Consider the following 10,989-nt stretch of genomic DNA (forward strand, 5'->3'; position numbering starts at 1 on the left):
TATCTCGCAGGTCTGGGGAAGACCAAAGGTCCAAACAAATGGCTTGGGGTAGGTGGCAATATTATTGTTCTTGGGTTATGTGTGGGGATGGTTACATGGTACTGAGCAGGCACAATCTGCACACTAATACTGGATATATCCATCCATGCAGCGTGATTCACAGAGATGTACATGACATGACTTTTGAAGGAGTTAATGACGAAGCTATGTACTAGATAAATATGCTCTCTTAGTTTATTTTCATGTGTTTTATTGTGGTCTCACAATCGTTCTTAAATAATTTCTTGTGCTGATTCTAGTTTGCACTACACGACAAGAGGTGAAAATATTGAGAAAAACGATCGAGGAATTCGAGTGGATGTATGCAGCTGGTGTGCGAAATGGACAGCAATCTCAACCATGCAATGTTACTAGAGCAACTGACACAGCCGTTGGGTATTCAGTAAAATTTATCATCTCAAATTGTGACTTGGTATGTTAATATTCTCTTAAAGTTATTTATAATGGATGGTACACATTTACTAGAAATTATCTGGTGGTTGCTTTTTATTATATAATAAAACAGATAATGGGATGATTGATGATCTATTAATAATAACATAGAGTCAAGTGATTTCATTTTACAGTACAAAAGTCAATGAAATTAAAATGCATTAACATTGAAATTCAAACGCAATACATTACTTAAGTTCCATTTTACATTCTGTCTTCACAGATATGTACATTAATTCTGCATTCCACAGTTCAATATTTGATTTTGGAAATATTATGCAATTTTAGTTACTCAGATCGCAAAGTGGATTTCAAAGTCTATGCTATTCAGTGATAATGACTGTAATATTGGTATAACAACGGCAAGTTGTTTGATTCGATCGCTATCGGTTCCTGCTACTGCAAAATATGTAGTTTCATTAACAAATATATTGTATAGAATCTTGTTTTTAGCAGCATTAACATACATACATACATACATACATACATATATATATATATATATATATATATATATATATATATATATATATATATATATATATATATATATATATATATATATATATAGAGCGCATCGAGTTCCAAACATTGCAGACTTGTGATATAGCACATACGTTTATCAAACACAATTCATATCAGAAAAATGTTTTATTTTAAATTAATTCCTCCAGCGAATACTGAAAAGTATTATGAGTTACAAAGAGTGCTAAACATTACAAGATCTAAATCTAATGCATAGGATTGTCTCCAAAATATACAAATATCGTATCAGAAAAGAAAATAGAAAATGATAGATGAAGAAAATCCCGTGACGTCGTAAGATATGCACGTTTGCTAAAAACTAAGTCTTACCTTTACTAGGTGGCTCCCATCCAAGTGACAATTACAAAAGCAAAGGAGGATATAAATATTATAGGCGGAAAGGATGCTGCTGGATTTGAGCTAAAATGCAATGGGATTCTAGAGGGTGGAGAAAACATCACTTTGGTACAAACTGTAGTGTCCAAGTAAGTGATGCTGCATAATAAACTATAAACGAAAACACCTGCAACACATTTAGCAACACAAAAATAGTCAACGAGCAAAGAAACAAAATAATGATGGTACTAATAATGACAATACAAAATATTAATATAATTATTATTCTTAAATTATCACTATTGGTATAACAACTATCTCTACCATTAATACTATTCCTACTACAGCTAATCACGCTAATGTTGTAGGTGCTGAATGTTTCCACGATGATGATATAAAGGGTGGTGGTGGTGACAAGTTTAATAACGATGACGAAAGTAAGTGGCATAAATAAATATAGCATATCCAAAGACTCGAACAAATTATTTAAATGATTTCATTTTTAAAACTAAATATATGAACCGGCTAAAATTTAGATGTTTGTTATACTTACTTTTTAATCTACACTTACAGTTAGTTTATCTCATTTTATATGACGTCTATCTGAAACAGAGACAAAGATTTTCAAAAGGTCCACCATTTGCTGGCTGATCAAAAAATGGTAATCAAAGACAGAAATGGAACAGTACTACCTGAAAAATCTACAGTACAAATCGGGAATGAACTCAGTGTCATTATATCAACCTCCCGTGAGATATAGTTCTCTCTCTCTCTCTCTCTCTCTCTCTGTATATATATATATATATATATATATATATATATATATATATATATATATATATATATATATATTTATTTATCTATCAATCTGCCTGTCTATATGACTGTCAACCTGTGTATGTATGTGGTGTTCACCCAAGATTAATATCCTGGATATAATGACATAATTCATGGGCCATTATTGACTGGGAATAATAATGTGTATATCGCGACTAAATGTCATATACATGGCTGTTAATTCCATGTAAAATATTAATTCATTTCCACTTTTCATCACAGGGAAACAATTGCTCTAGGATTAGTGAAGTTTTGTTTCGAACTCAATTAGTGATAGCACACGGGAGAGACGGACTACGAAGAGACGGAGGCTATTATAATAGTCTTAATGTCATTTTGAACAGCTTTGATCCCATTTTTGGCAAAATGCTTATTGGAATACATTAAATCAGATTTATGTCTCGCTAATATATCAACATTAAATATTCTACGACATTTTAGTTGTATAATTTTCTTTCTTGTAGACAATTTTTCCTTTACTGTCATTTCCTGCGAAGCACAAAGTGACACTCAAAGATATAGAAAAGTGCTGTTTCAAAATGAGTAAGTTAAACAGAATATATTCAGTTAATAAGGTGAAATGATGTGAAAGATGTACTCAGTCAGAATCCTAGCACAAATCTGACCCTGTAATTGTATCAATAATTGATGCTATAGTATCAATAAACCAATATCAACGTCTATTCTCACATACGTAGCTCCAGAAAATGTTGATCAGAAATTTGATAGAGAGTTACTTAATAATGCTATTTACTATATTTCATTTTAAGCAGGATCTGAATAATTTTCACTTCAATACTGATTTAAAAATAGTATATATTTTTGAAACAGAAGAATGTCTAACATTGCATCTACAGCTATACCCGTGGGTTTGCACATTAAACGTGTCCTTAAACCTTCGCAAAAATAAAACATTTATTACATTTCTGATCCGTTGAAAATCGTTTACAACCTCGACTTGAATATGTCTGATGATGCATTGTTGTGGGGTCACAAAATTCTTATGGCATTTCTCAATGCACTACCATCCAATTACAAAACCACGTTTTCTCGATATTGCTTTTGGTGGACATATAGCTTTCAGTGACAACTACGAACGACATTTTCCATGTAATATTATGACTACAGTCTTAGCTTACCTCTGAAATTAATATATGAATTTACCTTTTCATAGAAATGCTCCAGACACGAACTTATTCACAGCATTTGTCTACGACACGAACAGCAGAAGCTACGCAGAAGCCAAGCTGTTTGCATTCCATTTCGTCAACAGTGATTATCTACAATTAAGTTGTGTTATTTTGGTTTGCCGGAGGAGCGATTCTACGTGTAAGGTTGGTAGCGCTGCGACGGCTGTTATTCTCAAATCTAGGATTCAACTTTTATGAAATAAGTTGATTGTGAATCTTCCTTTACTGATTTATCTTGTGACGACCTGACACTGTTTATAGATCATAATACAAACCGAGTTTAACCACACGGCCTTGTGACCAACACTTATAAAAGCCCTTGCAAGTTATACCTTGTGTCATTGAAAGAGGAATGAAATTTGCTGTCCATATAAACCAAAACAGGGCGGGAAGGTAATATCAGGGTGGGATGTTCAACCCTCCAGCTTTAAGGCTAATATTTCAGGAAATCCTCCTAATCCGTCGCAGCAAATGTTTGGATGAGGTGGAGAGTGTAGGATCGAATTTGGATGTTTAATGAGGACACTAAATTTAAACGGGACCATAAGTATATGAAAACACGATAGACATATCATCAGAATATTGTCGTATTGCTGCAGCACAGCATAAGCAAAGGTCACTCTATCGGAAATAAATGCGATATCAACGTGACACCGCTGATCCGTTGCAACTTCCGTAAGCCGATATTTTCATGCACAGATTATCTCGCTTAGTTTGATTTACTTTACAAAAGACACCGTTACAGAGATGATCATTCGCACCTTGTAGATTTGATCTTTAAAAAATAAGTATCAACATATACACAGAAACCTTGATAATTAATGAAAATGTTTCGCAAAAACAAACACAGATATATATATATATATATATATATATATATATATATATATATATATATATATATATATATATATATATATATATATATATATATATATATATATATATATATATATATATATATATATATATATATATATATAACCGATACCTATATATAAACCAGTGAGGAACACCTATATTCTTGCTCATGGCATAATTCTTAATCTACTATAAACAAGGTAAAAATGAATATTAGCTTTATTAAACGCCGGCATATGTGCATTCTACATTTTTATATCTGTTTGGTGTAGCTGAGAAATATAAATATTATTTATTCATTTACCCGATAATGAATTTTGTTTTCAACAGGGTAGACACACGCGAAATGCACCGGATGATGATGCCGCTGCACTGAGTCCTTTTACCGAATCACTACAAGCCAAATTTGTTGTTGTGGGCATTGGATCTTCCGGTGCTAAACCAATCAGTACGTGCATTTATCTCTCTTTCTATCTATCCGAATTTCTGCAAACTACTTCTTTATTTAATAGGAGACCGCGAAATATTTAAATGCCAAAACGCATTTACATACATTTCAATATATATATATATATATATATATATATATATATATATATATATATATATATATATATATATATATATATATTGTATTTATTTAGAATTAGCGCTTGAATCAACCATCACATCGTTACATACAAACAAAATATATAAAGTTTCGGTGATGATTACATGTCTCATTGTTTCAGACGGTCCGTGTTTTGGAATCGTGGTCGCTGTCGCACTGGCACTTCTGGCGTCATATCTCCGACTTTGATGATTGCGTCAGAGGAAAAGAACATTTCTTTGTGACTAGAGGGAACTATTTAGGAATTTATGTATCTGCTTTGTTTACATAATGACTTTTAAACATAAATATCCAGCGAATTTCCTGTTTTTAACGGAGATGTAATTTACAAATGTCCTATGGAATAGTCAAGGTTAGATCAAATTCTGATAGTGTGTGAATATATATATATATATATATATATATATATATATATATATATATATATATATATATATATATATATATATATATATATGTGTGTGTGTGTGTGTGTGTGTGTGTGTGTGTGTGTATACAAGATCTGGGAAGTAAATGTTATAGAGACCCTTGAAAACGTCAATGAATCAAAGAAGGTTGTAGGAATTATTTTTCTTCTAATTTATGTCTAAATGTCTGTGATTATAAATTTCCACTTTGCAAGTATAATTTTACTAAAGTAGATCATTGGCACGTAAAATACTAACTGTAACAACTGATTATAAGCTGAAATTGACGCCTGTATATTATTTTTGTCAAGTACTATTAAAAAAGTAAAATTATTAATAGTCGTGTCATATTTGTACTGAGAGGAGTTGGGAACGTTAATTGTCAAGACACTCCTTAAGGAATACAGTTTGCCATATTATTTACTCGAGTTAAATACTTCTGAGAATTCTCATTACAATTAAAGGAAGTATTAAGTAATTATGAACACTGAAGATAAGATGTGAGTAGTGAAGTGGGGCGATTCAGCGTCAATGGGAATTAGCATTAAAAACCGCCCTGGACCTGTTTAGCGTCAATGGGAAATTTAACATTACGAAAACCCCTGGGCCTGTTTAGCGTCAAGGGAATTTAGCATGAGGAATAAATCTTGGGCCTGTTTAGGGTCAAGGGGAATTGAACATGGGGATAGATCGTGGGCCTGTATAGCGTCAAGGGAAATTCAACATGGTGGGACTGTCTAGGGACAATGGGGAATTTATATAGGGCCTGTCTAGGGACAATGATGGTAGAGGGCCAAACACAACAGAGACAGAAACAGACATACACTAGTACAAGCCTGAGATTTATATATAAAGCATTATCAAGACCTGAAATTTTGTTGGCGTGTTCAAAAATTTGCATAAATATAATGATGCTATAAATAGCTATAATCAAGGAAAAGTTCAACGTCAAAATGGATATGACTAAAAGTAACGCCAAAATGACTAAATTGTCCCAGAATTTAAAGGAGAATAAACATATCCCCGAAAATTAAGTTACAATGGTTTAGGCTAAAATGGATAAACCTAGTAACTACTTACAATATCAACTTGTGTGACGATCGTAGATAAACACCCATGTATCTATTTATAGCTATAATCAGCTGAAATTTCCTATGAAATCTCACCATCTATTTATAGCTACAACTTGTGGGAAATTCTTTTGGAAAACCCCACTATCTTTTTATAGCCTCAGCTTGAGTAACGTTCCTGTTTATGAACTCTAGTAAAAATGTATAGCTACAACCTGTGGAAAACCCCAAGTCCATATTCATAGTCTCAAAATTTCCAGCGTCAGTGACGTCACTGTACTGGACACTAGGGGATAAATGGCAACAGTGTTGCAAGTGGCTGACATGAATACGCGCTACTGTAGGTAGGTAGGTAGAGTGTATTTGATACGGATAAAGGGAGTTTTATAGGGACAAACAGACCAATACATACGCACACATACCTACGCGCGCAGACACACACACACACACACACACACACACACACAGAGGGAAGAACAAACCCCCAAATATACTATCAACACAGAGGGAAGCGGAAAAAACCCAAAATATACTATCTACACAGAAGGGAGGGAAAACAAACCCAAATATACTATCTATACAAACGTACGCGAACGCATACAAACCCCAAATATACTATCAACACAACGTCGCTAACGCGTACGAACCCCAAATATACTATTCACACAGAGAGAAGCGGAAAAGAAAACAACCAAATATACTATCCACACAACGTACGCGAACACACACACACACACACACACACACAGAGGGAAGAGGAAAAAAACAAACCCCAAATATACTATCAACACAGAAGGGAGATAATACAAACCCCTAATATGCTATCTACACATGGAAGAGGAAGAATACAAGATAGAATATTTGGGTTTGTTTTCCCTCCCTTCCGTGTGGATAGTAGATATTGGGGTTTTTTCCGCTTCCCTCTGTGATGATAGTTTATTTGGGGGTTTGTTTTTTTCCTCTTCCCTCAGTGTTTGTGTGTGTGTGTGTGTGTGTGTGTGTGTGCGCGCGTATGTCTGCGCGCGTACGTATGTGTGTGTATGTTTTGGTCTCTGTTTGTCCCTGTAAAACTCCCTTTATCCGTACCAAATACACTCTACCTACCTACCTACAGTAGCGCGTATTCAGGTCAGCCACTTGCAACACTGTTGCCATTTATCCCCTAGTGTCCAGTACAGTGACGTCACTGACGCTGGAAATTTTGAGACTATGAATATGGACTTGGGGTTTTCCACAGGTTGTAGCTATACATATGTACTAGAGTTCTTAAACAGGAACGTTACTCAAGCTGAGACTTTAAAATGATAGTGGGGTTTTCCAAAAGAATTTCCCACAAGTTGTAGCTATAAATAGATAGTGAGATTTCATAAGAATTTCAGCTGATTATAGCTATAAATAGATACATGGGTGTTTATCTACGTTCGTCACACAAGTTAATATTGTAAGTAGTTACTAGGTTTATCCATTCTAGTCTAAACCATTGTAACTTAATTTTCGGGGATATGTTTATTCTCCTTTAAATTCTGGGACAATTTAGTCATTTTGGCGTTACTTTTAGTCATATCCATTTTGTCGTTGAGCTTTTCGTTGATTATAGCTATTTATAGCATCATTACAATTATTCAGATTTTTGAACACCCCAGCAAAATTTCAGGTCTTGGTAATGCTTTATATATAAATCTCAGGATTGTACTAGTGTTTGTCTGTCTCTGTCTCTGTTGTGTTTGGCCCTCTACCATCATTGTCCCTAGACAGGCCCTATATAAATTCCCCATTGTCCCTAGACAGTCCCACCATGTTGAATTTCCCTTGACTCTATACAGGCCCACGATTTATTCCCCTGTTCAATTCCCCTTGACGCTAAACAGGCCCACAATTTATTCCCCATTTTAAATTCCCTTGACGCTAAACAGGCCCATTGGATTTCGCCCCACTTCACTACTGATGTGCAAAGTATGCAATACGGGCCAATGGTTAACACTGAATTATTTAACAGAATGTACTATAATGTCCCCCTCTTTACAGAATATATGCCCAATCCAGATACTGACCGTTTAGGGTCCTTGGTATTACCTGAACAAATGTATATAGTATTATGCTTATCTTCGAACACTACAATTCCATTTTATAATTTTTCACTTAGGGAAGCTAATAGGAATCAAAGTGTAAAACCGTATCGACAGATTTTAAATTAAAATTGATTGATTGATAAATTTATAATGGATACATATTACTTAATGTCTACGCTGAAAAAGTCCACTTCACAATTTCATTTTTTTCTATTAAGAAGTGCATACTTTGCTAGTAGCATGCAAACTGGCGATTATCCAATTATAGGACAGCCGAAACCAATCTGTTTTGAATTGTTGAGAAATTTAAAACTCGAATTAGACAAATTAGAAAGTTTACAACAAACTGTTTGATTCTAATATCTTATAAACGACAATCACCATACGTATCTAGACGCTTATTCGATCTTATAGATGTGGCACATGGTAAAAACTAAACAAAAGCACAAGGTGAATATTTAGCAAGATTGAATATGAACACTGCCTGTAGTTATGAATCATCAGATAAGAGGAAGTATGAAGAAAGTGGTCATAAATATAGGTCATTAAAATAAAACGTAGATAAATACATTTATCGGCTTAAACCCTATCCGGTTTTTAAATTTGAACCAATCAGATCTGTGTCAAAGGTAAATAGTGAAACTACGTCCAAAGAGTTAAAGTAGCTGAAATAGAAGGGGAAATGTATATAAGAAGTAGTAATAAGGGGCTGCCTAGGGACAATGGGACTTACCATTTAAACCAGAGTCCCGGCACTCTGGGGACAGTGGGAATTTAACATTGTTGGGCTGTCTTGGGACAATGGGAATTAAACATAGGAAATTTTAAAATGGATGGGTCCATAGAGGGACACAAAGGTGTTGGGCCTGTCTAGGGACAACGGGAACATACATTATAAGAAAGGTAACGTCATAGGACTGAAGATGGGTAGCAAGGGGCTAACCTCAATAGAACCAAAAACCGGGAAAAAACCTAGACCATTTGGGCAGGAGAGAGACAGATATAATACATAGAAAGGACAATATATAAAAATAAACAACTGTACAACCGACTAAAACATTTTTAGGCAAAAATGCAAATCTTTTCGAGGCATATGAGTGGCCCTGAAAGATGCCTTTGGGTTCTTCTAATTTCTCCAGTTCTTCCTCACTTTCTCCATAATTCCTTTCTTCTTCTTCTTCTTGTTCTTCTTCTCCTTCTTCTTCTTCTTCTTCTTTTCTGTCAATCTGAATTTCTCATACACCTTCATCTCGTGTTGATTTAGTCTGTGTAAGTTCTCTTTTTTCTTTCTCTTTTCTTTGTCCTTTCTTTCTTTAGACCACCTGTCTTTTATCTTCTTCACTTCTACTTCCATCACTTTTTCATTAGTTCTGCTTTGTGTAGCTTGTCCAGACCCCACTTCACAAATGACGCTCTGATCATTGCAATATGTCTTTGAAAAACACCTTACTTTCATCACATTATCAATTGCCTCCTTCAAGGTGACCACTGTTGCATATGGAGGTTGAATCCCTGGATACATTCAGGCTGGTCACTTGAATTGTCACAAAGTCATTGGTAACTGGATACCTCTGTTCATGTTGTAGCCATTCCACCACACAGGCAGCATCCACCATCCAGTACCAATTGTCCTTCAACTTGTTAAACAACTCTATTATCATCCTTTCTTATTATGTGTAGAACGGCGTGAATGACGAACGCTTTGATTTTATATTTGTCAAGGACGAACGTGAAGGAAAACATCCCTTACCCTCACTTCACATATTATCTACTATCCACACGCGGGAGGATAAAACAACTAACCCTTACTCTACTATCCACGAACCACAAATATACTATCCACATAAAGGTGAGGAGCTAAAAACAACCCCAATATATTCTCCACACATGGGAAGACGAAAAAACAAACCCTACTTTACTATCCACAAAATCTAAATATGCTATCCACACGGGAATGATAAAAAACAAACCCAAAATATATTATCAATAGCCACAATATATACTATCCACACACAATCACATCAATAAAGAGGTGAGTGTTTATGATCACACTAGTCCACATTTACACAAATTGGCAACTTGAAAAGTGTCTCTTTTCCAGAGCTTTTGTTAGCCCTGAAAATGGTTGTTTTTATAACTCCAGATACACCTCTTAATGTCAGCCCCCCCCCCCCCGGTCCATCCCCATACAAGCATCGTCTGCTCCAATCCTGTTCCTAATTGATGTGTGTAGTTGGGAGTGCTGAGGGAGCTTGACTGGCTTCACTCTCCCAGTCATCACTTTGAGGGATAGCGAAGACTTCACTCCAACTCCTGTTCTGCACACGTGGATGCTGCCTTCTTTACTCCTGTGTCCGCTGAGGATCTTGCTCTTGCCTCTGCAAAATGTGGCCCCAGACCTCTATTTGCGGCACGACGGGCCCCTATGCTGGTTGCGTCTGTGGTACTGGAAGTGGCTGTGGAGGTTTACTCACCATGGGCGTAACTTCACAGCTCTGTCTCAGCATCAAGTGAGGCAGGATAACTTCTTTATTTTCCTTCTCCTCGTCTTCTTTTTTTTGTGTGCATACTCCTCTTCTATTCCGTCTCTTT

At 35.3% G+C, this 10,989-nt stretch overlaps 1 protein-coding gene across 1 annotated transcript; it reads left to right on the forward strand.

The window, feature by feature from the left end:
• Positions 1-281: 281 nt before the first annotated feature.
• Positions 282-5,591, forward strand: LOC149786429 (uncharacterized). The gene is made up of 7 exons (XM_089978199.1): positions 282-472; positions 1,357-1,502; positions 1,966-2,102; positions 2,655-2,733; positions 3,365-3,524; positions 4,572-4,689; positions 4,973-5,591. The coding sequence occupies exons 1-7, from the start codon at positions 359-361 to the stop codon at positions 5,038-5,040; spliced, it is 822 nt and encodes a 273-aa protein (XP_089834325.1). The 5' UTR covers positions 282-358; the 3' UTR covers positions 5,041-5,591.
• Positions 5,592-10,989: the final 5,398 nt, after the last annotated feature.

The sequence above is a fragment of the Sinohyriopsis cumingii genome, chromosome 12, assembly GCF_028554795.1.
Source record: "Sinohyriopsis cumingii isolate HCF-2022 chromosome 12, ASM2855479v2, whole genome shotgun sequence".
Taxonomy (NCBI): domain Eukaryota; kingdom Metazoa; phylum Mollusca; class Bivalvia; order Unionida; family Unionidae; genus Sinohyriopsis; species Sinohyriopsis cumingii.

Coding starts and splice junctions, on each gene's coding strand:
- LOC149786429 (XM_089978199.1), top strand. CDS start 359: ATGTATGCAGCTGGTGTGCGAAATGGACAGCAATCTCAACCATGCAAT. Junction 473..1,356: donor TCATCTCAAATTGTGACTTG/GTATGTTAATAT, acceptor TACCTTTACTAG/GTGGCTCCCATCCAAGTGAC. Junction 1,503..1,965: donor GTACAAACTGTAGTGTCCAA/GTAAGTGATGCT, acceptor TATCTGAAACAG/AGACAAAGATTTTCAAAAGG.